Below are 25,204 nucleotides of genomic sequence, written 5' to 3' on the forward strand. Positions count from 1 at the left end.
ACGCGTTTCCCGAAGCCGCTAACCCGGTTCTGGCACTTTAAGCATTGTGTTACTTGTTTTCAGGAACCAGGTTTTAGGATTAGCTGCAGCTACCTGGGACTTCAAAGTCAGCCCCATAAACGATTTGCCCAGTTTCCTTATGGAGTCGTTGGTTGCATTTCTTTTGTCCAGCTTCAATCCCAGTAGCGGAATCGAACGCAATGAATTCATTCTCGTTCTCAATGATCCTCAACCTCCCCAGCTCACCAGCATGTATCAGGGATGACGAGGTTTCGTTCTTCACTGCAGAACTTTTTACCTTTTCACCTCCGCTATTGTTACCGCCACATAACTGGCCTCACAAAAAAGTACAGCTGCAATTGTTCAAGCGCTCGATTCGGATTTAGAGTGGTTGGCTCACTAGCTAGCGTGAATATAAACAAATGCACCCAATACAATTTGGACCAAATCTATCTTCCGCTTTCGGTACAGACATTCAATCTTAAGAATGTCGGAACGGCCTATGTAAGTCTACTTGACAAAATCTAGATTTGGTTGCACAATAATAGCAAAAATCCGCTGTTGGCTCTAGTCCTCATCTGCAAAGTATTTCGAAGTAGCTGCAAGTGTCCCCTTGCCGTTTGGCTGCAGATCCACTACAACAGTGTGAGTGGGTCAGCAAACTACTTAGCTCGACTTATAGTGGACCGTTTTTTATTAACCTAGGCTGTAGCAGTTACAAGCATTGATCATTGATCCAGGTAGTTTCCGCGGCGCAAGCGGTCGGGAAAATGCTATCCCGAAGCCCCTCTACTCTTCCGCCAATAGCCTAACGCTCTCCGCCAGGACTCCGGCCTGCCAAGGCCATTCACCCTGCGCGGCAAATTGTCTCGGCGACCTTACTATGTAGGATAGCTAATGACAATACTTCAACTCTTGGAAAAGGGCAACCAAACAGGTATTGCAGGTGCAAAGTCGCAGCCATGGTTCTGTTACGCATACGCACTAGCCAGTCCTCGCTGTGCGATTAAATCCATAATTACCTGCCTGCATCACAGCTTCACCAGCCTCTCATCTTGAGGAATTATCAGTCTTGGTGAACACAATGTCAACGTTTACGTGGATCATTGCTGTTGCCAACAATAACACGTACGCTGCAGCTACTACGCAAAGTGGCTTCGCCAGCGTGGTTGCGCCTTCATCCTTCAAAGATAACGATTAACTTCTATATTTACCTCTTCGTTCGTCGCACGTTCTTCACCGTTGGATTAATCCATTTTTGCGCCCTTAAAAGAGGCCAATCGATCTCAAGTTGGATTTTTCAGCCAATTTTGCTGTTTAACGGTTATTGGAATGCTTGTTTTTTATTTCGTTACTGTACAGGCATATTTTATCCCTCCAAAACAGTGGCCCACCAAGATTTTGAGGCAACCTGGAACTCCCCACCAACTACTGTACTAGGTTCTGCTTGGCCATTTCTTGGCTCATGCTTGGTAAGGTTGGCATACCGTTCGCGCACCTTATAACAACCCTGTTTCTGCTCAAATTCGAGGAAGTCTCTCGCATGCATCCAACCAATACAATAATATTTGTCGAGGTATACAACGGGAAACCACCGATCATATGCTAGGCTGCCTCCGTTTTCATAACCAGGCGTCCATCCCACGATCTTCCCATTGTCAACATCGAAGCAGTCGCTTTTAGGGAGGTCCTTCATATCAATTCTCGCGTCGTCCTAAGAGAGAATGACCACAGGCCAGTAGATTCCAGGCCTCCAGCGACCATTATATAAGCCCCCCGGGAGAAGCTTGGTAGACTGTTTCTTCTTTTTCTGGCGCTTCGTCCCTGGAACTTTTTCGCGATTGGCTGCATATGTCTTTCAACGAGTACGGACCTTACGGTCAACACAGGCGGTCCTGTAGTCTGCGATGGGCCTGCCGCAATGTTTCATTTTTGCTGCCTTAGTCGCAAAATTGGCTGGAGAAGCTGGCGGGCGTCTTGCAATGCCGTTCAAACAAGATGGGTTGGGAAACTTTGATTTTGGCTGTTCCTGGAACGGGATGCGGTCATTGACTAGAGAGTACCAGTTAGCAAGACAATGACACAGGTGCAAAATCGCTCGCATTTGATTTTCATAATCTCATCTGCTTTCGAAATGCCCTGACTTACGATTGCCATTATTATCACCTCTTTCTGCCATTGTATAGCTGCTGACACACCGGAAAGGACGAGTTCGTAGTGAAAGTTAATTGTTCATTCGTCTGAAGAGTGTTCTGGGTGCTTTGCATCGCTCAAATCTACGGGAACAAGTCTTTTAAATTTCGGGGGCAGGAGATTTGTTTAGATCAAGGCTTCTTCACCGGGCATTGGGAGGTTGAATGTGACCAACATAATCACTATCACATATATTGTGGATATTGTGATGTTGTTAATCCAAACCACAGGTTGTGTGGGCCGGTGTTTTGGCGACAATTCACGACCGACAACCTGATTACCAATAATGGTTCTTCTGCCATCCTCAGTGGATACGTCATTAGCCGCTGAATATCACACGATGTCCAAAATCCCGCAAACGTCTTGAACTGGGATTAGTTATGAACTCGACCAGGGCCAAAGGTAGGCTGCGGGGGCTGACGGTTCAATCTCGGCCCTGGCATAACCACGACTTTCGTCATGATGGTCATGGTTGACCCAGCCTGCACGCTCACGGGTTTGCGTACAGGTTGACATACCTACTGCAGGGTGCTCTAATACCGTACCTCTCTCTCCAGGTTTCACTTCGTTAGTGAAGAGCTGTACCCAACTGACTCTTTCGATGCTTCTAGTCTATCTTGTCTAGACATTTCTAGAAGCTGTACTTCGACACATGACCTTGTGCTCACTAAAATGAGCGACCTGACACTGCCGTCCGCAGTAACTGATCGCTCTACACCTCGCGCACAACATCAACGGCACGGAAGCCTTTCCACACTTCGCGCATTGCGCCTGTTCTGGCATCGAACCCCTCCCAATCTCACTTCTGCTCTCTACTGCCGCTAACAAGTCCTCTGCTCTCTTTTTCGCCAATCTCAACACCCGCTGTTCGCCCAAGCTTACGTGCGCCGCAGCCCATGCATTCCCCCCCGATGCATAGACGCCCTCCGCGAGTTGTTCTTCTAGCTTTTCCAGTTGCGTTCCGAAATTTTTTAGAAGACCACCAAGCGATTCCACCAAGAACCGCAAGACTTCCACTTCGTTGGAATCGCTGATTTTCTCCGTAGCATCAATTCGCTGACACGCCATGCCAGCGAGTTCTGATGCACCCGATCGCTGAATGCGGAGGTATCGGAGGACATCGTTTGGTAGCGGATCGGTGAGAGTGAGGGAAATAGTAGAGGTTGAATCGAGTCGAGCCGATGCCCAAAGCTTGAGCTTTCGCGCAAAAAACGGCGCTTCAGGGTGCGTTGCAAGAACGAGATCATAGTTGTCGTTAGAATTACCGGGCAAGACAAAGCCATAGAGACGTAATAGGCGACTATTCGAAACAGGTCCATAGTAGATAAAAACCTGGAAGAGTGTTCCCGTGTGAGCGCATCACTTGGTACCAGCACAGAGTCAAGGCGAACATACCTGATCCCCGGCTTCGTAGTCTTTCCCCGCAAGAACAGAGAGGGTTTTAGACGAAGAATCGTAGGCGTGACACTGTTTAACATTGTCCGAGTGGTTCAGCATGTCTGCGAATGGCGCCAAAAGTCGAATCGAATTTCCACCTGGCAGTACGAAATCCATTGCACGACTCCACACGGTGCAGAGGGCCCATTTGTACTAAAAATAAGGGAGAAGAAGCTTTAGTGGTCAATTCGCAATATCGATTGTACGTGTGACGCCTACATCTTCAATAGTGAATTGTTCGAGGGGAAAAAGATCCCGATGCTGTACAAGCAATCGCATGACTAATGCCCTGTAATCATCCTCGATCCGTTGCTCCAGTTGCTTCGTGATGGTGTACAGCGAAGTGCCCGCGCAAACCTCTAACTCCTCCCCAGCAAAGAAGATGCTGGAAGAGTAACTTGAAGGCAACGCCGCCACATGGCTTCGCAGGCCGTCGTATCCCGACTCACGCGACCGGACGAAAAGAATGTACGTAGCCAATATGTCTTCTACAGACAATGGCGGCCGTATAGAGCGAAGGGCTGGCCCCAGAAGGGAATCTGCATGAGCCTGTTCGACTGTCCAGAGACTGCCGCATGGAATGGTGAGAATCTTTTCGCCTTCCTTGAAATGCCTCAGTGTTCTGACACCCCGCCCGGTGATGGGAAAATCGGCAAGCTCCAAGTCGTCCAAGCCTACCGCTCCAGTTTCTTTCAGCCAGCTCTCCATGGAAGTAGATCCGAGAGGTACCGTGAAGAATTTAGATTTCGTTTGTTGAGGTTAGGCTTTCGTTAGTAGAGGTTCGGCTCTGCGGTTGTGAAGGTCGAAATTGGGCTTTTCGTGTGCAGAGGTAAAACGGCGTTCGCCACCCGCTTGCAAAATCGGGCCGAGAGTGGCGCAGTATTCAAACCCCACAACAAAACCCCGCACCTCTCGGCTTCGGGAGGGCATCCAGCAGAACCTTTATCCCGAACGCCAGAGCCAGAGACAAAGAGGAATGGCAAGCTGAGCTTGTCCAAAAAAACACAGAACAGTTCAAGAGTCTCCAGAACAGCCGCCTTCGGCACACGATCACCATAATGGCTTCGGATATCGTTTCCGCACTGACGTTCATCATACAGTTTGGGGTTGAAGTCAAGGACCGACTTGACTCGCTCAACCAAGCTGCCGACGAACTTAAACTGCTCAACGTCACCCTTGTGTCGTTATTGAAAGCATTCGAGAATCCCACAAACAAGATCAACACCGAAGGCACCGAGTTTCTGGTTATGCTGGAAATTTTGGACAGCATCAAAGATTCTTGCAAGAAATGCGCCAATGCCCTGGATAAAAACCGTGCTGGAGCGACAGATGCGACTAAAACAGAGTTGTATGGCAAGAAATTTTTCAAGCGGCTATGGACTCTCTACAGGATCCCTGATATTCTCACAGAAATCCAGCACAAGGCCGCACAACTACAACAAATATCCATGGCAGTAGTCGTGGCATCTACTTTAGTTGTCAGCGACGTTAGGACGCCACAGGGACAGATTAGTGGGAAGGAAATTGTGGAATCCGCCCATATTGTTAAAGAGACAACTTTACATTACCTCAGCACGGATCTTGCTAGCATAGACCAGATGATGGGAAATCTTATGAAGGAATGCACAAATCTTCGGCAACAACTTCAGGAAGCTACTCTACTTCCTGATATTTCGGCTATTCAAATTTATCAAGCGCAGAACCCAGAAGCAGCATCGTTTTGGAAGGATCGGTTCCAGAACGACGAACTCAATGTCTCAGCATTCCGATACGAGGCAAGTACACTCAAAAAGCTTTGTTATTCCCAATACCTCCGCATCCTGCTGACATACGCTTACTTGACAGACGCTATACGTTTCTTGGGCACGTTTCGTACATGAGGTAGAAGCGTCTTTTGTTCTCAAAAAGATACCGACTGGGGTTTGTGAAGCCAGAAACATGGAACTCGCTCGTCAGGAAGGATCTTGGTATCGCATCGATCAAAACGGCACGCGTCGTCTTTCTACTATCCGGCCTCTCTGGCTCCCGCCTCTTCGATCTGCTCTCGATCCCCTGTACAAAGGCTACGTCAAGCCTCGGGACTATTTCAGTCTTCTTCAAGACTCTACATTGTCCGACACCCTTAGAAAACTGACCCTCGAAAGCGCAGGCTACGGTATGCTTGTCGAATGTGAAAGGGCTTCCGGGGATCTTGCTTTACCGTCGGCAATCGAATCACCGTCCGATCACGTCGGCTGGATCTCTGCACAAATCGTGGCCGTTCCAGCACCCGATGAACTTGGAATCATTACCGAACGAGAGGTCATGAAATCAAACGGCGAGGAACTCTTTGCTTATTTCAATGATGCTTCCCCAGATGTCCACGTTTACGTACGTTACCTACAGACGGGTCAAATCGAGCGGAAGAGTCTCTCAAAGCAAGTCCGTCCGATCGGTGGCATTACCATCGGCGCTACGCTGTCTGTCCGGTATGCACTGGAATCAGGGGGTCATGCTTGGAGCTGCGACCTTCCAATCACTGAGTTCAAGGCATGTTACGGGGGACAGTACATCATCACGGCGGGTGTGGGTTCGAATGCCATCGTGTTTTCCACAAGGCCGCTGAAGAATTCCTTTGACAGCATGTTGCGTCATGAAGACAACTCCTCGAGTTCTGTCATACCAGAGTTAGACTGTACGCTTTTGGGGCCATCGAAGGTATTCACCGACCCACCAAAAGCTGGCGAAAAGGTCCAGGTACGTATTATTTCTACTAGAACCTCGGCAATGAATTTATTGAGGGTCGACTCACATTCTTTGATTTGACTAGATCGAGCACAATGGGCGTTGGTACGACTCGAGAGTCACAGTTGTGGACGGCGATGAGATAGAGTATATTGATTGGGACTGTTTATCAGAGCAAGTCTCAACCAATTCCACGGAAGCTCAGGATGGTAGTGAAGGGGATAAGAATGATAGCAACAGCTTTGGCTTTACCGAAGAGCAGCTCACACAACTCGGGAAGGGCACGCGGCGGCTCTGGCGACCATGGCGGAGAAACCTCAGGACGTACGATGTTCGACCTTATCGTTGCTTCCATATCGGCGACTCTGTCGAGGCACCCGTCATGTACCCGGATTTCCGATTCCATTACCATGTTCCCGACGACTCACAACTCTACTTCCCTGCGCGAATCGTTGACGTCCAGGGGGACCAATATGTGGTCGAATTCAGCCCTGCGCTTTCGGTTCATGAGTGGTGGCCGGGGAGGATTCCCAAAGGCGAACAGGTAGAGACTGTGCCAGGATCTGGTGTCAAAGTGGAAAACCCGTTCGATTTTAATCGCGTGACGTTAGGCATGGATCAGGTACGTCCTCTCTCCGTGGGGCCACGACCGGCTCTGGGTGTTCAGTCAGTGAAGCCGTCTTGGTGGAGTTCGTTTCAGGGCGTTCAAATATGCAGTCTTGAGGATCTTTTGGAGCGGAGTCTGTGGAACAATAACAGCGATAGTCAGCAGACGGGCGGCATACTATAAATTGTTCGTTTTCCCCGCCATGATCAGAGCCGAGGGATGCACAGAGTATATCTTGCTGCCATCATCGCGTTCACTATACTCATCATCTACCACAATACACCACCGGAGTCAGTGCCATGAGATGCGCTGTATCAAGACCGCAATGGGCCGTGATGGCCTCCACCCACTTTGCAATTTCCTTGGATCTCTGATCAGATGTCAGAGCGCTACAAGCGCCAGAAGTCGACCATATAGGGGTGGTACATCGATCGAAGCATGAAGGCGGTCGTTGGGTTTTGACTTGGCGTTCGGATTAGGAAAGGATCTTGTATACGGGCTGCGCGTTTCTCAAAGACGCCCAGCGAAACCCATGTTGATAACAGCAACTGAATGTACACAATTTAAGTTCAGGTCTTGATTGAAATGAGAAACGCTTCAACTTTTGTGTAATATGACGAACGTATGTAATGTGCCCTTTTGTACTCAAGACCCCCAAACGCCAGCAAACGCACATCACAAGACCCCCAAAATCATCATCTTACACATTTATTCCTCCATGGTCGCCTTCTGCTTATTAGCTTCTCCTTCTCTGATCGCTGATATGGCTGCAATGGCTGACCATCTTCTCGCTGCGCAGGACGCGCGACCGCTCGGCAAGCTATGGGCAAACAGCTTCGTGCGGCGATGCACAGAATTAAAGACGTGTCCCGATTTCCAAAAAAAGCCCTGTGTAAAGTTTTTGACGCGTTAGGCGCGTGGTTTCGACTGTTGGCCAATATAAAGGCCAAAAACGGCATCCAAAACTGCGATACTTGCAATTTTGACGAAGCCGGTTCTTTTACAGGCCAGATTTGCGCACATTTAGTTGCAACCGAGTCCGAATGAAGTGGAACAAGTAAAAGAGTACAGCTCAGCAGTCGAGAATGGGCAACTGCAATTTGTTGCACCAGTGGCGACGGGTAAGACCGTTAAAGGCGTCCACCATCTCGCGAATTGTTACATAGAGGGCGGCATGCCCAACTTTTGCGTATTAGACCTACCCCTTACGGATGGAAACATAACGAAACTGGCTTGAAATGGATTACATATTTCGACAGTTGCACTAAATCGTGAATTAAAGCCGCATATAGGATTTTTGTCCCTGACTGGCACGGCAGCCACCAACCTCCTGCATTCGAAGGCTATTGCAAATATCACAAAATTATTCCACCTTGCCTGCCTGCTCACTCATCGCACCTATATGGTTGTCGACTGTGGGGAGTACGGCCTTCCCCCGCCTTCGATACACGATCCCATCGTCTTTTCATCTCTAGCCCCAAATGTACTACTAGATAGACTAACATTTCGTTAGGACAGTCGTTTGGTCATGAGAAGATTCAGTGTGATTTCTTGGCTGCAAATACAAGGCTGAAAGTTGGTGCCATTGGAACCAGTCCTTGTATGTCCTTTATTTTATTCGACAGCGCAAGTTAATGTAGATGGGGACTACATTGCTCATCTTTCTTCAAAATCTTGTGCACTCTATTAAACAAGTTTAGAGGCTTCGTGTAGATAAAGAAGCCTTTTCTTTATCAGGAGAGGTTAGGGAGCCGAGGAGCGTTTTTTCGGACTGGCCTGGATACCTACTTGGCTGTTGCATCTAGTCGCTCTTGGATGGCCAAATGGCACCCTATACTCAAAATTCGCTCGTTCGGGGTTAAAAAGTGTCATAGAGTGCTAACAAGATAGTCCAGTCGGAAGAACTTCCAACCGGCCACTTCAAAGGAAGGGACACCGTTTTCACATTGGGAATATTATAACCAACCCATTTGATAGGGAATTTGCGGTGTGAAACGCATCTATTCGTCCATATATCAATGCCGAGCTTGATTTTGCTTTGCATTTGCCTGTATGCGCCTGCTTTAGAATGCTACTGTGGTACATCATTATATCTCCCTAAATTCAATCAGAGGTACATGCTCTGTTCCCCAAAGTCCTTAACAATTGCTGTCGTCTCAAAACGGAGCACGCAGGATAGGTCAGCAAACGGGAAGGTGAGGAAACGGTCGAATTAGGTGTACATGTACGCCGCTAAATGTATTCTATAACTGCCACCATTTAGCCTGTGACAAATGAAAATGCCTGACAGAGTGGGTAAATATACTTACTACCCACTCAGCGGGATTGTTCCGTATCGCAAACCACAATCAGCAATCGCGAAAATTACAGATTGGATTGGTCAGGGCCTTCGAAAAGTGTTGGCTTGTTCTTACTCCGCCTTGTAATTGGGGAAATCCAGTCCTGGTATTGTTCTTCTCAGTGTCCCTCCCAAACCTTGAACAGAGAATGAATCTCATAAACACCAAGCATTTAGTTCAACGCTCCGGACATTTTTTTTCTCCTCGACCTTTCCACCTCTGTTGTGGAGCGCACATTGCAGTATCGTTGCGCCCCGCACAGCATTATGGGGCTTTTCGGGCGGAAGGCAAACCCCAGCGGGGCTCCCTCGAGTTCGGGAAAACAATCCAGTCGCTGGAAGACCTGGAGCCGGAAATCGGGCGGTTCAAACAAGAATTCACCAGCCCAGAATGATTGCGAAGTGAGCAATGTGTCCATTGTTACCGGATCGATCAGTCCACCCCGAGATGTCGACGAAGCGGAAGTAACGAACGCTTCAAACACAGCAACTTCCGCCGAGTTATTACCTTCCAAGTCATGCCCGACAAACAACAAACCAATCCCCAACGATGGCGGTGCAACGGCGGACTCAACGTCTTCATGGGATCTCGCGTATGAAGCCCTTCGAGAAGAGAAACCAGAAATAGTGCAGGCCTACGAGGAACTGCTGTCAAAAACCTCGTCTTATTTAGAGAAGACATCTTCAACAGCCGACCTGAACGACATCCTATCCAAGGCGTCCAACGACCGGGCGAAGCCATTCCACGCGTCCGATACTGAAATAGTGAAACAAAAAGTACAGAGTGATACAAGTTCACGGAGAACAATGGAAAACATCATCGTTATGGGCCAGAAACACATGGAAGGGAGGCAAATTGCCTTCAAGGTCGGGACGCAGAAGCTCGTGCTTCAAGATCAGATGCAACACCTTGTTACAGGTATCCAATTTGGAAAAGACTGGATCGACAAAGCGGTGCAGGCCAGCCCAATGGCAAGTACTGCCTGGGCGGGCGTTTGCTTGCTTTTGCCTCTCCTGATCAATCCGGCCGTAGTCGACCAAGCAAACAAAGAGGGCTTTGCGTATGTTACTCAAAAGATTCAATATTATACAGACATGGAGTCTTTCTTTTTGCACGGGAATGAGCAGATTTTCCCAGCAAAGGCGAAACACCATCTACGAAAACTTTTTATCGAGCTTTACAAGGCAATTATCGACTTCCAAGCCCAGAGCGTATTGCGGTTTTTCAGGAGCCGATTCAGCACTTTCGTTAGAGATATTGCGAAATGGGACTCTTGGGAGGAAATGCTCCAAAAAGTCAAAGGGTTAGTGCGCGCTGTCGACGATAGTTCCCAGCAAATCAATGCCACCGCGACCAAAGCAGCACTGGGCGAGCTCGTCCAAATGACGAGGGAGGCAGAAGAAGACAAGTGTCTGCAAGCTTTGAGACGAGGAGACTATGTTTGGTACAAAGAGCGCGTCCAAAGCCGCGTATCAGATACGTGTTCTTGGTTCCTCAACCATGAGAGCTATCAATCATGGTTAGCGGCTGAATCCGGTCCACTGCTGGTCTCGGCCGATCCAGGGTGCGGAAAATCCGTTCTCGCGAAATACCTTATCGACTCCAAATTCAATTTCAGGTTATCCAAGGATGCTGCAATTTGTTACTTCTTTTTTAGGGACCCTGACCAGAACACGATTGAGCTGGCTCTGTGTGCCTTAGTCCACCAATTGCTTTGCCTGCGCCCTCAGCTAATGCGGCATGCCCTGGCAAGATACAAGCAGGACGGAGCAAAGCTTGCCGACAATACCACTGCTCTCTGGAATGTTTTGGAGAGTGCTAGCGCAGATCCAGAGGCCGGGACTGTTCTGATTGTTCTTGACGCTCTGGACGAGTGTCGTCAAGATGAGCGCAATATGGCAACCTTGTCACGATTTATCCACGAACATTTCCATAAAGCCAGACCAAAAAGCTTGAAAATCCTTTTGACCAGTCGGCCCTACCAAGGAACGATCCAGCACATCCAAAAACTCGAAAACTCGTTTCCCAACATTCGAATCAAGGGCGAGGATGATTCGGAAACGATTAGCGAGGAGATCAATGCAGTTATCGAACATCGCGTTAACCAAATACACAATTTGGATACAACCCTCAAAAAACACCTAGAAGAACGCCTCAAAGGTATAAAACATCGTACATATCTCTGGTTGTATCTTGTTTTGCACCACTTAGAAGAAACCACTTTTAAGAGGACCTTGCGAGGGATTGACTCTGCCATTCAAACTTTACCCGCTACGGTGAATGAGGCGTACGAGAAGATTTTGAGCCGATCCAGCGATCCAGCAAAAGCCAGGAAAACTGTTCTCATCCTCCTCGCTGCATACCGCCCGCTTACCCTTCACGAGATGCAAATTGCGGTCGGCTTGAGGATGGATACACTATGTCTGGGAGATCTTGATATGGAATCTGACGAAAGCTTCGGAGAACGTCTTCGACAGTTGTGTGGGCTATTTATTACCGTGCACGACAAAAGGGTCTACTTCCTCCATCAGACGGCGAGGGAATTTCTCCTCCCTATCGCAGTGTGCATGCCGGGCCCTACTATTACCAGAACATGGGCGCATACTTTGGATATCTGCCAAGCACACGCAGTTCTTGCAGAGTCCTGTACGGTTTATCTTAACCTCCGAACAGAAAGATCTGTGGAAACCAAATTGATGGACTATTCCGCCAGACATTGGGGTTCTCACTTCCGCGAAGCTAATATCGAAAATACTGCCATTATATCTTTCGCGTCAAGGATTTGTGATCCAAACTGGAACCATTATGCAGCTTGGTCTGACATTTATCGTCGGGCTCACTATTTCTTACCGGAAAATGCTACGAATCTCATTTTAGCGTCGTATTTTGGGCATGAAGGGGTGGTTCGGATGCTGCTGGATACACGCAAGGTCGACGTAGATGCGAAGGATGGAAATGGCCGAATGTCCCTATCATGGGCCGCGGAAGAAGGGCATAAAACCGTGGTTCGGATGCTGCTCGATACAGGCAAGGCCGACGTCGATGCCAAAAGTAAAATTGGTCGAACGCCGCTGTCATGGGCCGCGGCAAAAGGGCACGAAGCCGTGGTCCAAATGCTGCTCGATACAGGCAAGGTCGAAGTCGATGCGAAAGATGAAGAGGGCCGAACGCCGCTATCATGGGCCGCGGAAGGAGGGCACGAGACCGTGGTTCGAATGCTGCTCGATACACGCAAGGTTGATGTCGATGCCAAAAGTAAAATTGGTCGAACGCCGCTGTTATGGGCTGCGGAAGGAGGGCACGAAGCCGTGGTTCAAATGCTGCTCGATACACGTAAGGTCGAAGTTGATGCCAAAAGTAAGAACAGCCGAACGCCGCTGTCATGGGCCGCTGCAAAAGGGCACGAAATCGTGGTTCGAATGCTGCTGGATACACACAAGGTCGACGTCGATGCGAAGGATGGAAATGGCCGAACGCCGCTGTTGCGGGCCGCGGAAGAAGGGCACGAAACCGTGGTTCGAATGCTGCTCGATACAGGCAAGGTCGACGTCGATGCAAAGGATGACGAGGGCGGAACACCGCTGTTGTGGGCTGCGGCAAGAGGGCACGAAGCCGTGGTTCGGATGCTGCATGATATTATTGATCACAGGTCTGGGCATGATCCAATCCCAATTTGCGGTTCTTCTTTGCTTCGAAACTCAGAGTGAGGCTCTGGCTTTTTCGAGCCGGCCGAGATCGATGGTCCGCTTAATGAGGCTGGACGAGCGTCCTTTAAGTGGGAAGAAACGGCGTATTCGGGAGTAAGTGTGATTGGGCAGCAGGACAAGGCACCCCGTCATTTGTTGATAGCTAACCGAGCTGCCTCCGGCGTGTCCATATTGTCTTCGTCGGCTGTGGAGGGCCGGCCATAGCACATACGCTTTTGTTAGCATCGATAGCATCAAGAACTTCCCGCTGCCATGCATCTGGATACACCTCTCCGCAGCAATCGGCTTAAAGTGTTATAAAAGTCCTGTCGTCCAGTCGCTGATCGCGAAATTGGTCGAAAAACAACAAGCCCGCGAGTTGCTTACGATGGGACCTTGGCATAGAAAACGGGAATTGTTCCTACAAATCTTTACATACTTCCGCTCTCAGACTTCTTTAATCACCCAAGCACATTCACCTTTCTCGTCCATTTGAGATCACAGTCCGGGGCTGGCTGCTGGCCGGCTCACTGCATTGAAGAAGCGCTTTGCAACCTAACATCCTACCTCTGACTCACGAGTGTCGTTTTCAAAGTACCTCTGGACTTTTCAACACAACAACGCGAGGGGCAAGGACGAAGGGAAAGTTCTGGACACTGTCTTCCCGGCAACCTGAGGTCTCGGCCAGCCCCAACCCGCGTGCAAGAAACACGATGTTTGCAAGCGTACGCCGCTCATAAATGGGACCATCGTCGCGCAGCTTCAAATACCAGGCTTGCCGTGCTGGCTGACTTTTGGCAGCTCCCCGCAGGCGCTTTAGTGCGCTCGAGGGACAGGAAATTTATACAAGTCTTTGTAAAAAAGAAAAGAACCACAAAACCCCCAAAACGTTCAGATACCTGTGGATGCTCGTTACGCGGAGGCTGGCTTCGGAAAAGGTTACGGGATTCATCCTCCTGCAGCTGATATTCTTTGAGGTTAGCGCACTGGACTTTTCCTTCGCTTTCCTCGTTGTAGCTGGTATCAAAGGCCACCTGTACGAAAACAGCTCTGCTTCCTCGCCGCCTCTCTTTTCCCGAGGGAGGTTAAATGTGACCAACAGTAGTCCCTATCGCCTATATCGTGGATATAGCGATGTTGGTTGATCCAAACCAGAGGTTGTCTGGGCCGGTGTTTTGGCGACAATTCGCGGCCTCCTGCGTACACAGCCTGACAGTCTGGTTACCAATAACACCATGTCGAAAATCCCGCAAACAACTTGAAGTGGGATTAGTTGTAAACTCGACTAGGGCTAGACTAACCCAGCATGCATGTCGGCCAGAACAGTGCAAGAACACAATTCAGTATGACGGTCTCATCCGTCCCATTTTGCTATTCGACTTGAATGCGCGGTACAGCCAATGAAATTTGCTGACGTTTCATCGAGGAATGTAGGAACACCCATCAAGCTGTCACGGGGAAGTGGTGCAGGTGGGTGCAGGCGATCACGTAACAAACAAGATATGTTGCTATCTAGTCCCCAGGGTAATAAAAGGCAACTTCTTATCAAATTGCAGAATTATCGGACGAATGGCACATGGGGAGCCTGGCCCTGTCGCCACTTGCCTAATGCAAGTCCTAAGCGAGGACACAGCGGAGACGCGGTGGTCGCTGCTGTAGGTCTGTGACACAAGCTAATGTGACGAGACCCAAGAGTTTTATTAGCCTCATTTTACTGGTAAGCAGGCTTATCGTTCAGATCCAGCCTGCCGCTGCTAAACATCAAATACTTTTTTTTACCTTTGGTCAATTTGTATAATTATGTCGGGACATCAAGGCACATTCCCCTTTTGCATCTGCAAGTCTCTGATCTTATGCACAGCTGACACTTGTCGTCGCAATGGCATCTCAACTTATCTTCAACGGCCTTCCTGGGCTACCGCACTGGTCAGAAGATTTCTCAGATGTGACGATTTATTGTGGCCCCGAAGAATTCAAGTTCACATTGCACAGTGTGATTTTGAGTGCCTCCGAGTACTTCACCAAGACCTTTTCCGGCCAGTTTTCTGTATGTCCTATGATAGGTTCGGCTCTCCAAACATTAAACCGAAAGCCGAAACTGCCAGCAGTCGAAACATCGCGAAATTCGACTGCCAGAAAATGACAAATAAAATGACAGAAATATTTGGGCGTTTGGTGCAGTTCTGCTATTCGGGGACGTACACAGAAAGTCTATCAGGCTTGGAAAATGCAAATGAGACCCAGGGAAATACAGAATCAGCCCGGTCTTGTTTTTTGACAACCTACGGTGAGCACTCCAAAGACTCAAAAGAGATAAACCGTTGGGGAGGATTTGGGGCAGTGTATCTGGCGCCGCTGGAAATCGCCAACAACCACCTTTATTTATCCGGGCTGCTTGGAGCTGCAGGTCCTCCTATGCCTAAAGGTAAATTGCAATTCCATTTCACTAATCATGCGTATAGCAAGCAAAATTGTAGCCAACTCCGAGCCCAGTAACGTATCCAACTACGAAAAACTCGAGGACACCTCACTTCCAAGCGACTCATCCAACAGTTCGTTGCGATCAATTTTTCTTGCAGGCAAGGTATACATAATGGCTGAGTCACTTCTTGTGCCTGGTGCAAAGGTCTTGGCTGCTGAGAGAATGCGAGCCAGCATCGACGATTTGGTCGCAAAGAGCGATGTGCCTGCGATCGGTAACGAATTTGCGGAGCTGGCAGAGGATGTTTACACAAAGTTGTCGGACACCGACGTTGCTATCGAGGAACAAGTCTGCTATTTCTTTGTGATGAAGCGTCTTGACGCTTTGGTTTGGAACTTTATTAAGCGCTTGATGCTCAGATATGGAGACCTAGCTGCCGGGGTTCTTCACTACATCAATCTCCTAGCCCTCACCAATTTGGTGAAAGGAAACATATCATGCCCCGGACACAGGATATAGCAGACCATGTAGTTTAAGAAACACATCATGGTCCGAAGAGCCGAAGAAATGGGGCTGAGGTGGATGAAAGAGCTAAGGGGAATAGTATCATAATATCCTTCCGTACTTTCCGAGAGCCGTGCCAGTATGAACCTTCTGAGACATTGCAGGCAGCTAATAAAAGCCACATTTGGGATATGCTGTAGGCAGTTTCCCTCAATCAGCAAGGGTTGGGCGTGCCCGGGGACCTATGTCTACTCCTCAGGTTGGAAGCACAATTACGCGGGTATTCACAGGATTACGTATATGAGCTGGACAAGACTATAGCCTCCAAAATTATTCTTTTCAGATGGGTTTATGCTAGTAACTCAAATTACATAAGCTTCCAAGTAGGTAAGAAGTCCCAGGCCTGGGGCCTAGACTAGCCACGTTTAACCTTTTTCTTAAAAACGATCTTTATTTTTTTCTGTGAAGGATTATATCAGATCAAGTCGGGGTTCCCATTCCGTGAATCAAACTCACCGGAATGCAATTTTTTACGGTTGCGGGTGCACATCGTAAACTAGGCAAACTGTTGTTAGCACTTCCCGCCACTGAGTCCTCGGTTTTGTTCTGGAACATTTCGCTGGTATCATTCTTTTCGGAGGCTTCGAAACTGTTCGCATTACATCCCAGAGTCGTCGGCTTTTCCTCAATCTAGACTGCTGTTAACAAACATTCACCACAGGAATATTGTTAATCTCACCAGATCAGTGGACGACGGGGGCCCTGCCCGATTCGCCGAGTGATAAACGAAGATATTATCGCCCTTTTTCATATACGACCAGATGTCGAACCCGTTGCATTCAAGTTGATGCAATTTTTGAACCACAGTTCTTCTCATCTGGGCATCCTTCCGCGATAAGTGTTTTTTCGCAATTGAGCGTTGCATTTTAGAGCATCTATGAGCAACCCACCATCACATAAACCGGAGAATACAATGTTCTTAATACCATTTTAACCACGATTGCTTCCCGGATTGTTTCGCATGTCCAGCCTTCCGTATCCAGGAAGTTGCGAGGTTCAGAAAGCCTGGAAGCTGGGATCAAACGGGGTTCAAGCTATTCCTGAATCCAGGGTAAGGGTACCGTAGGGGTTCCGGATTCCGTTAGCGTAGTGTGTTCGGATCTAAGGCCTGCCAGAGGTTAGGGGCTGTGTGCGAAGTGCGAATAGTGACGAATTTGTTGTTTCTGCACGGATTGCCTTGGAGAAATGGCTAGCGCTGCATAACTTAATCTGTTAGCATATGCTAGGCCTACGTTACGAACCGTATGTCCTCTGTTTGGCAGGCTGCGTCTGCCGTGCGGCGCCTCAGTCAGCACCAGCCACAGATACGCCGTCTGATATTCTCCAGCGGTCGCGTATGGTTTGGGTTCGCGTCTACGCGCAAGATCACACAGGCGGGGCTAGAGCAATGGAATATGTAGCTGTTAAAATGATCGTAAAGTGGCAAGGGCGTGTCTCGATCAGTTTTAGAGTATACAAATATTGAAGCGAACTTCATTGATAATAACAGCGGAATTTTTTTTCATAGCTTTTTTTCTCACTCCTTTCTCAAGATCTCCTTGGCTCAGCTTGGCCTTAGCAGTCTTTCCCAAAATTTGTAGTACGTGCCTAAGCCTATACTATTAATGCAAAAATGGTGATTATTTCCCAGGCCATCTTCCGGATAAAAATTAACGCTGCCGCTACGGCAATTAGAAAAGAAGTTGCGTAAGCTAGGCTGTTGACCAGGTAATGCTTAGCGCTTATGGAAAAGGTGCCGGGCCCAGAAACCCCGGATATACTCTCCAGCATGGACAGTCCGGCAGTTATCCCTGCTAAGCAGAGGACGATGAGGCAGAGCAGTTGTTTGGGACAACTCTGGAGCTTAGGAAAAAGGTGTTGGGCTTAGAGAACCACCCACACTCGCCACCATGAGCGAATTGGCATCGATGTTCGACAGTCAGGGGAAGTACTAGGAACGGCGAGTGCTTGGAGGAATGGAATTCCGCAAGGTCACAAGTCGTTACTTAGTTAGCGATCGCGCCACGCGTGCACGTATTTATTGTTAGCCTTCAGCTACTAATTTACCCGTCTTCATGGTGCCACGTTGTGGCTTCGTCTCCACAACTTGTTTGACGCGCGCTCATACTTGAATTTTTCGCGTGTAGTTATATCGTGGATTGAAAACTCAAGCGCGCTCCCTTTTTATTCGCGGAAATAAGTGTCAAGGGCTGTAGCTCGTCCACCGCGCCCTTCAATTCGACATGTGGCTAGAGGCAAAACCATGCTAGTGTACTCACCCGTCGCCTGGTATAGTTGGTTGGATGCGTCTTACAAATTCACAGGTTGTGTCAATCATTCGCTGCAAAATTACGTTGCCGAATGGTCCATTCTGGAAGTAATAAACATCCTGACCCGTCAAAAGTTTGACTATATTTCGTAGCAGTTCTACCAGATGGATGGTGGCTGTTCCCAACAACTTTCCCACCGGTGCATATAAGGCAGATTGCATTCCGCAATCGGCTCGTTTGCTACCGTTTTTGATTGGGTAGCAAGTTGGAATTTCCTAGGTAGGCAGCCAGGATATCCCACCTGACTTGATCCTTGCAAGTAAACGCGAACGCAAACGACACCGCGAGATCTGGTCGAGAATATAACGGTGTATATGTGGCTGGTGTCACTGTGACGCCGCACAGCAGACACAGCCCCAAACGGCGAACATACGGTCCGTAACATTTCCACGTTCCATACAGCCCGTTGCCTTCACTGACAGGGCTTCCTGGTCTGACACCACTGCACTAATGGAATCTCTGCCACTTACCCTTACCCTGGATTTAGGATTAGCTCAGTGGACACGCTGTTAGCTGCTAATCATTACTTTAGTGGACGACCAATAAATATCTTCCCAAGTGGCAGGTAGAACTAAGAACAGGCTAGGGTATTCCCCATATTTAGCAGTTAAACAAACATCGATGACAGTCGTGTTGATTGAGATAATGGATCATTAGAGAGCCATATTTGCTTGCATTGGACAGGTGAGCGACGGCGAAAATATTATGTTAAAAATATTTCACGCTATGCCTAGAGGGAGTGTATTAGCCTAGCTACATAAGTGAATCAGCTGTGTCTAGTGGCTTGGGCGATAAATTGAGGGTAGCTGCGCCTAATGCTCAATTCACAAAGCATTTTCCTGTTGCATTGGGCATTGCATGTTGATTATGCGGCTGAGAAACAGTCCGCCCAGCGCCTGCCGTTGTGAGATATTCTTGGCTAAAACAGAAATCGCTGGGCGGCTGCGCAAGGTTGGTACTGAAAAACCGTCGGATTTGGGGTCCATGAATGCTTCGGGTCCATGCCCCCAACCAATCCTCCGCCTTACCGTCTTAGTCACGTCCAGGCTCCACACGACCTTGACGAGATTGGGGTTGAATAAAGTCCTGCTCGTTGCTAACAGCATCAAGTTTCTTGGCAGCGGTAAAACATCCAATCCAAGTGCCTTCTAAGTGTAACGGAATAACAACTTGGCGGTGTTGCTACCTTAGTGACACGACAGCCTTCTGCTCATGCCCTTCTGTCCAGGCTGTTCGCCCTCTGCTAGTTTAGAAAGCACCTAACGGCCCAGAACCGGGATATTGGGAGAGCGTCCCGTCGGCTGAACTAACACCTGGAACCTGGAAGCAGGCTCATCGTAGGCATTGGATCAATTCGCATAACCCTGCGTCCTGTTAGGGGGCTACGCCTTCAGCTGATGCCGGTGTCGCACCGACCCTGGCCACGCGCAACCACATGCACAAGACGTCGGCAACCTACATAGTTGGTCCGCATTTAGCAGTACGCAGACGCACGTTATATAGCTTTCTCCCTCGTAAAACCTCAATCCTATCAATCTTGCACTTATAGTACGTCACCAAGGTAAAATACGTATACGTCCGACTACTTGCACCAATTACCTCGCACAAAATCACAATAAATAGCTGGATATACAAAGCCGATCGCCCACTCATCCAATGTTGAATATTTACAACACCGCAGCTCCCCTAAAAAAGTCGACAAGTCTTTTCCAAAACAAAATCAGGAAACGTCGGAAAACCATATTTCGAAAACTCGAGGAGCTACGATTGTGCGGAGCTCGTATTTATATTGTAATAGAACAGAACAACAAATATTTTACATACGATTCTGAGAAAACAGAATCTTGGCCGCCATCTTCGAAGATGCTAGTAAGTTTTAAATTAAATATAATATGCTAAGCAATTCGTAAATATTAACCATCACTTACTAGGAGAGGAACTATCCCTTGCCAAAGGAATATGGACCTGTAACAGCCCCACTGTCACATTCAGGCATGGCAGAGTAGGCGGACAATCAGGGAACAGGGTGTTGCCATCTAGGTAGACTAGGGTGGCGGCAGGTGCCAACTCAGACGTAGCTCAAGCTACATAACGGAGGTTAGAGGCGGTGGCGCGTTGCTCGGGTCGTCACGTCGTTCGTGAGGAACGCGATTAAGGTCTGACCGATGGCGCTTAGTGGATTAAACGCAGCATGATTAGATTTTATGTACACGTTAATTGCATTTCATGGCAGTTTGTGCCCTCGTCTACCACACTGTACAAAGCCCATGTGGAGCGCAAGCATACCCAAGATAGCCGGGAATCGTACAGTACGGGCCTAATTGAGTAAAATAATAATGGAAATTCGTCTTGGTCACCTCGCGAGGCATGTTGCAAGCTCAGCCATGTTCAAACAATGAAATAATGAATGGAAACTCTGGCTACCTGAGCTGTCGTAACCAAATGCCCAAACGCCAGCAGAATTTATCATTTTAAAAGATATTCAAGGTAATTTCCAGCCCAGTTAAAACCAGCACCAAAACCATCAATTGCGCGCACACATTGACACTGGATAAAGTGATGAAAACTCCACGCCATACCCGTTTAGTCGGAGCTGGAGATAGTCCCGGCCAGTATCAAAACTGGACATTAAGTTAAACCCGACAAGATACATTACCATAATTGAAGCCTTTTTTATCGGACCGTTGATGGCACTCCTGTTTTATTTGTTACCCAGTAACATAAAGAGGTACTTGGTGAACCATGGCCCGGACATTATAAAAGACTGCACTGCTCTCAGTAGCGAAAGGAGGGGTACTTCGCCTGTGTGCTGACGGCTACTTGGCTTGCGACCACATCTTCAACCCTGCTGGCTGACGAAACCTGTCCAAAAGGGAAAGTGCACTTTCCAATGGGCGAGGGCCCGCTATGTCAAATTCATGCAGCTGACAGACAGCCTGTTTAGTGGCTACAATGGTTGCTGTTGGGGGTCAATCAGACATGTTTGGTGGTGATAAGATCGCTGGGCCGCTGCGTCCGGAATCCTGAACTCACAGCTAGTTAAGCACTTATTGCCTTTTGTTTTCCTATCAAAACGATAGCTTATCGCTTTATTCGAAAGAATATACACGTTAAACCCTAATTTGCTTACCACGATACCGCCCAAAAAGCTGCAACCTACTGATTACCACGTCGCCTGGATCCCCCCCCCCCCCCCCGTATCCAACCTCGAATTGCTACCGTCGCGCCTGATGTTCGACGAAAAGCACGACGCGCCCGACTATAATACCGCCTACGACGATAACATTTACATATATGGAACCCTTACCGGTCACAATAGCGTTATCGCAATTTGTGCGCCAAAAATAACCGGTAACGTTAACGCCGGTCGCGTAACAGGTTTGATATTTAAATCGTTTTTTTTTTCAATTCGTATAGTGATGTTTGTCGGGGGACGACTTCGCCGAGACGGAGGCGGTCAAAACTGGGCGCGGGTACAAGTTCCTTCGGTTCTGCCTTGCGGCCATAGAAGAAGACCTGCTCGAGGAAAAGTCGGCGTCCTTTGTCGCTGCTTGCCGGGACTTTTGGTCGATCCGGAGGAAAGAGGATGTTGAAAGAATCATAAAGGAGGAGGAAGCTTACCAGGTTACCACCTCTTAAGCAAAGGAAACTTGTACACGTCGTTTCTGTTGAGATATGGTGTCGGGTGCGAGATAAAAGTTTCTCTGACTTTTGTGATTACCTAGAAAACTTAGGCCAGAGCCATGGAACCCCGTTCTGCAAGAGGTGTACTTCTATGACAACTGTTCAGTTCTTTGATGTGATTAATCATTACAGCTGGAGTGGCTGAAGTATCCCTATGGTCCTGTGATTGCGTCTATGTCTCCATGGCAATCACTATTTGAGCTCCAAAAAGCAGGATTATTTAGGTTCCACGCTCCGAGGCACTTCGGACAATAGTAAATAATGCATTGGCCGATGAGGATCTCAAAAGAGCCGGGATAACAACAATCCACAAACGACTTGCAGAATGCAAAATCAATCAATCTAGCACACTGGGCAGAAGCTAAGAAATAGATAAACAAAAAGATCGTTTACAGTTCTCTTCTACACTTTAGTCTATAACAAAAGTGGTATACAGTGAAAATTTAGTCCAAAATACGAGCCCATTCAAGTGTCCCTCTAAACCAGTTTCGACCAGATCAAGCGTCAGAACATGTTTCACAATCTAGACACTACCCTATGGGTTTATAGATCTACTAGAGAATATACCTACTTGCATTGCCCAATTTCATTGTGGCTGTAAACCCGCAACCTTCACAGCCAACTCATCCGTCATTATCCGGTTCGCGGGAACCGCCTGCACCATTTGGGTGACTATATCCTCCAATAAGTCTGTGGAATCCAGTGTCGCCGAAGTATCTTCAACAAAAGAAAGCCACTTTTGCATGGCCAGCCTGGCGCCTGATCCAAGATGCAGCGCCTCGTTGATAAACCATACTGGATGGGCCTTGCATAGTTCCGGCAGAGGGATTTTGCCAGTGAGGAAAAGCATCACTACCCCAAGTGCAAAAAACGTCCCCTGGTGCGCCGCGACTGGGGGTTCGGCCCAAGAACTCACGTGGTAGATACCAAGAAGTCCCTCCCGTGTGATAGGTATGGGAAGTGCTGTCTGGGATCTCCCTCGAGAGGCCAAAGTCGATGACAACAGCGCCGCGGTCCGGAGAGTAAAGAATGTTATCTGGCTTGATGTCGTTGTGCACGATCCTGTGGCTGTGGATATAGGAGAGCGCAGAGGACGTATCACACAAGACCTGGGCTACGTTGGCCGAAGACAGGGTGCAGTACGGGCCTGCCACCGTCGGCTTCCTGTAGTGAAGCAGACTCAGTGCCTTCACATGCTCCATGTAAAGTGCAAACAATCTGGAGCCGGCGTCGAACAGACGCACTATCGATGGCTGCAGCCGGACGGACCGCGATGGAGCGGGAGAGTTAGGAGCTGAATATTTTTGTATACATATATACACAAGGAAAGGGACATAACGTACGTGTTCGGACAGCCTTAAATGGTTTCTAACCTCCTGCACCCATACTTTACCCAAACTATAGATCTTTTGAGCTTCCTTGCCCGATTCGCCCTGTTTAACTGGGCCAGAGGGCAAGCGGATAACCTTGACGACTGCTGCTCCGTTGTCTTCTGGAGAAGAAGAGTGCTGGGCGGTGAAGACGTGACAGTTCTCTCTCATCGCGAGCTGCTTGTCGTAGGTGACCGTGTAATCCTCACCACTGGGGCCGATAATTCTAGCTTTGTCTCCTGCGTGGAGGTACTGCATTGGATGGCCGCGAAAAGGCAGCAGTTCCCGTCCCGCAGCACTCGCAGCTGGAACTGAAGCCGGTGCTCTCGCTGATGCCGAGGGATGATCGAGTTGACGTACAGCTTGGACGGGTACTGGCTGAAAAACAATGGTTGCCTTATCCTCTTTGTCAGGCTCCCTGAGCTTGCCTTTCTTGGATGGGCCTGGGTCCCCAGCCTGTGAGGAGGCGAGCTGTCTCTTAGTCCCTTGCAACGTTGTCTTCGCGTTGCTCGGCACAGTTGGGTTCGGTATGATTGAGATGCCGCTGCGAGCCAGGATGGAAAATTCCAGGACTTCTTGCCCAGAAGCTGCATGAATCGCCCAAGGTCCAGCCTCTAAAAGCTCAAAGTCATCTGGTTCGATTTCGACGGACTGTACAGACCGAGGAGTAGAAAGACCCTTCCCCTCCAGCCCTAACTCTGCTGGCATCTTTTCTCTAGCAAGCGTCTTGAGTGTGACCGACTTGTCATCCAGGTTCCTCAGGACTATGCGATCGGCAGCGGGGTCAAAAACAAGTGTGCAGTGAAGCAGCTGCGCTACATCCTTCGGTGGAATGCGCTGGCGAGCCTGGGTTGGGGGCACATAGGCCGTGGCTTGGATCGTAAACCCAATGTTCTCCTTGGACTGCGTGACGAACAATTTTTGATAGGCCAATGCACCGGGCAGCGCGGTGCCACTGGCGTTTGCAGCAACGTCGAGCACGGCCCGGCGGTACCGAGACGTGGCTTCAGCGCCGGCTTTAATGTCGCCCAGTGGATGAAGCTGAACTGTCACAGGTTGGCTCGGCGAGGCGCCCAAAATGATGCGGACATTCGGTGGCGCCTCGGCCGCCTCAACCTCATCAGCCTCCCTTTGTGAAGCCGCAGTAGCATCATCTTCATTTTGCTCATTTTGGCGTCGGATGAGCTCGCTTGAGCTGAACGGGTTGGTGGTGCCAGAAGGTGCTTCAGGTGAGGCGAGACAGCCTCCATGCTCCTCCAACATCCGCGCAAATTCGGTTGATGGGATCGGCTCGGTGGTGCTGCCGGAAGCATTTGCTCCATCATTAATATTTACATCCATCATATCGCGGTATTGGAAAACGACTTGAGCAGGTCGAACAAGTTTCAAGATGCAGGAGTTGCCGAGGGACAGTGAAGAACTAGACCTAGACTGAAGGTTGAAAGGTTCGATGAGCTAAAGACGTAAAAAGAGATAAGAAATGGCTTTAAAAATAGCTCAAGAGATGCGATATACATATGGAGCAAGAGCTGGATGGAGAGGTACAAAATATGAACAAAGAGTGAAGGGAAAATGAGAGCTACGAGGTGAGGGGGGGGGGGGGAGAAAAGGAAGAGGAACAGTGACAGGAATAGGAACCTCGAGTTGATTGCCCCATTTGATGGCGGCCTCCTGGGTAGGACCCGACCTACAAAAGCCGCCAGGCAGAAGCGCCCATCAAATGCAGCAATGTTCAGAAGGTTCATCATCACAGACTGAACGATTGGACAGAAGGCTTCCTTGGCTTGGAACGGCATGTGGTTGGTCACGACTCACACCCACCAAATTCGGCAACGCCAACACTCGAGGACAATCACGTGATATTCGCCA

General features: G+C 48.8%; 9 protein-coding genes across 9 annotated transcripts; 5 read left to right on the forward strand and 4 right to left on the reverse strand.

The window, feature by feature from the left end:
• Window positions 1-200: 200 nt before the first annotated feature.
• Window positions 201-705, forward strand: PgNI_01051 (uncharacterized protein; the record flags this gene model as incomplete). The annotated part of the gene is made up of 2 exons (XM_031121128.1): window positions 201-347; window positions 529-705. The coding sequence occupies 2 exons, from the start codon at window positions 201-203 to the stop codon at window positions 703-705; spliced, it is 324 nt and encodes a 107-aa protein (XP_030987741.1).
• A 1,009-nt stretch (window positions 706-1,714) lies between these two features.
• On the reverse strand, window positions 1,715-2,304 carry PgNI_01052 (uncharacterized protein; the record flags this gene model as incomplete). Its single annotated transcript, XM_031121129.1, is given in 3 exon segments — window positions 1,715-1,855; window positions 1,874-2,052; window positions 2,149-2,304. 3 exon segments carry the CDS (start codon window positions 2,177-2,179, stop codon window positions 1,715-1,717), a joined length of 351 nt encoding a protein of 116 aa, XP_030987740.1. The 5' UTR covers window positions 2,180-2,304.
• Window positions 2,305-2,814: 510 nt separating this feature from the next.
• On the reverse strand, window positions 2,815-4,338 carry PgNI_01053 (uncharacterized protein; the record flags this gene model as incomplete). The annotated part of the gene is made up of 3 exons (XM_031121130.1): window positions 2,815-3,525; window positions 3,589-3,783; window positions 3,850-4,338. 3 exons carry the CDS (start codon window positions 4,336-4,338, stop codon window positions 2,815-2,817), a joined length of 1,395 nt encoding a protein of 464 aa, XP_030987739.1.
• Window positions 4,339-4,688: 350 nt separating this feature from the next.
• Window positions 4,689-7,144, forward strand: PgNI_01054 (uncharacterized protein; the record flags this gene model as incomplete). Its single annotated transcript, XM_031121131.1, is given in 3 exon segments — window positions 4,689-5,502; window positions 5,516-6,366; window positions 6,440-7,144. The coding sequence occupies 3 exon segments, from the start codon at window positions 4,689-4,691 to the stop codon at window positions 7,142-7,144; spliced, it is 2,370 nt and encodes a 789-aa protein (XP_030987746.1).
• Window positions 7,145-9,476: 2,332 nt separating this feature from the next.
• On the forward strand, window positions 9,477-14,131 carry PgNI_01055 (uncharacterized protein; the record flags this gene model as incomplete). The annotated part of the gene is made up of 3 exons (XM_031121132.1): window positions 9,477-11,946; window positions 12,178-12,949; window positions 13,798-14,131. Coding segments are annotated over 3 exons (3,576 nt in total), but the record flags the coding sequence as incomplete, so codon positions are not given.
• A 1,448-nt stretch (window positions 14,132-15,579) lies between these two features.
• PgNI_01056 (uncharacterized protein) lies at window positions 15,580-15,927 on the forward strand (the record flags this gene model as incomplete). Its single annotated transcript, XM_031121133.1, has 1 exon — window positions 15,580-15,927. One exon carries the CDS (start codon window positions 15,580-15,582, stop codon window positions 15,925-15,927), a length of 348 nt encoding a protein of 115 aa, XP_030987744.1.
• A 310-nt stretch (window positions 15,928-16,237) lies between these two features.
• PgNI_01057 (uncharacterized protein) lies at window positions 16,238-16,821 on the reverse strand. Its single transcript, XM_031121134.1, has 2 exons — window positions 16,652-16,821; window positions 16,238-16,602 (listed from the first exon to the last, which is right to left on the reverse strand). Exons 1-2 carry the CDS (start codon window positions 16,787-16,789, stop codon window positions 16,393-16,395), a joined length of 348 nt encoding a protein of 115 aa, XP_030987743.1. The 5' UTR covers window positions 16,790-16,821; the 3' UTR covers window positions 16,238-16,392.
• Window positions 16,822-19,815: 2,994 nt separating this feature from the next.
• PgNI_01058 (uncharacterized protein) lies at window positions 19,816-20,526 on the forward strand. The gene is made up of 2 exons (XM_031121135.1): window positions 19,816-20,150; window positions 20,213-20,526. Exons 1-2 carry the CDS (start codon window positions 19,938-19,940, stop codon window positions 20,285-20,287), a joined length of 288 nt encoding a protein of 95 aa, XP_030987738.1. The 5' UTR covers window positions 19,816-19,937; the 3' UTR covers window positions 20,288-20,526.
• A 2,025-nt stretch (window positions 20,527-22,551) lies between these two features.
• On the reverse strand, window positions 22,552-25,131 carry PgNI_01060 (uncharacterized protein; the record flags this gene model as incomplete). The annotated part of the gene is made up of 4 exons (XM_031121136.1): window positions 22,552-22,817; window positions 22,882-23,218; window positions 23,309-24,790; window positions 25,027-25,131. The coding sequence occupies 4 exons, from the start codon at window positions 25,129-25,131 to the stop codon at window positions 22,552-22,554; spliced, it is 2,190 nt and encodes a 729-aa protein (XP_030986242.1).
• Window positions 25,132-25,204: the final 73 nt, after the last annotated feature.

This window comes from Pyricularia grisea, assembly GCF_004355905.1.
Source record: "Pyricularia grisea strain NI907 chromosome Unknown Pyricularia_grisea_NI907_Scaffold_1, whole genome shotgun sequence".
Lineage (NCBI taxonomy): Eukaryota > Fungi > Ascomycota > Sordariomycetes > Magnaporthales > Pyriculariaceae > Pyricularia > Pyricularia grisea.

What these genes read in the sequence shown, in the direction of transcription:
- PgNI_01058 (XM_031121135.1), top strand. Translation starts at nt 19,938, where the DNA reads ATGTTGAATATTTACAACACCGCAGCTCCCCTAAAAAAGTCGACAAGT. An exon ending in CGCCATCTTCGAAGATGCTA is followed by an intron (nt 20,151 to 20,212) that starts GTAAGTTTTAAA and finishes ATCACTTACTAG; the next exon opens with GAGAGGAACTATCCCTTGCC.
- PgNI_01057 (XM_031121134.1), bottom strand. Translation starts at nt 16,789, where the DNA reads ATGAGAAGAACTGTGGTTCAAAAATTGCATCAACTTGAATGCAACGGG. An exon ending in CCCCGTCGTCCACTGATCTG is followed by an intron (nt 16,603 to 16,651) that starts GTGAGATTAACA and finishes ACAGCAGTCTAG; the next exon opens with ATTGAGGAAAAGCCGACGAC.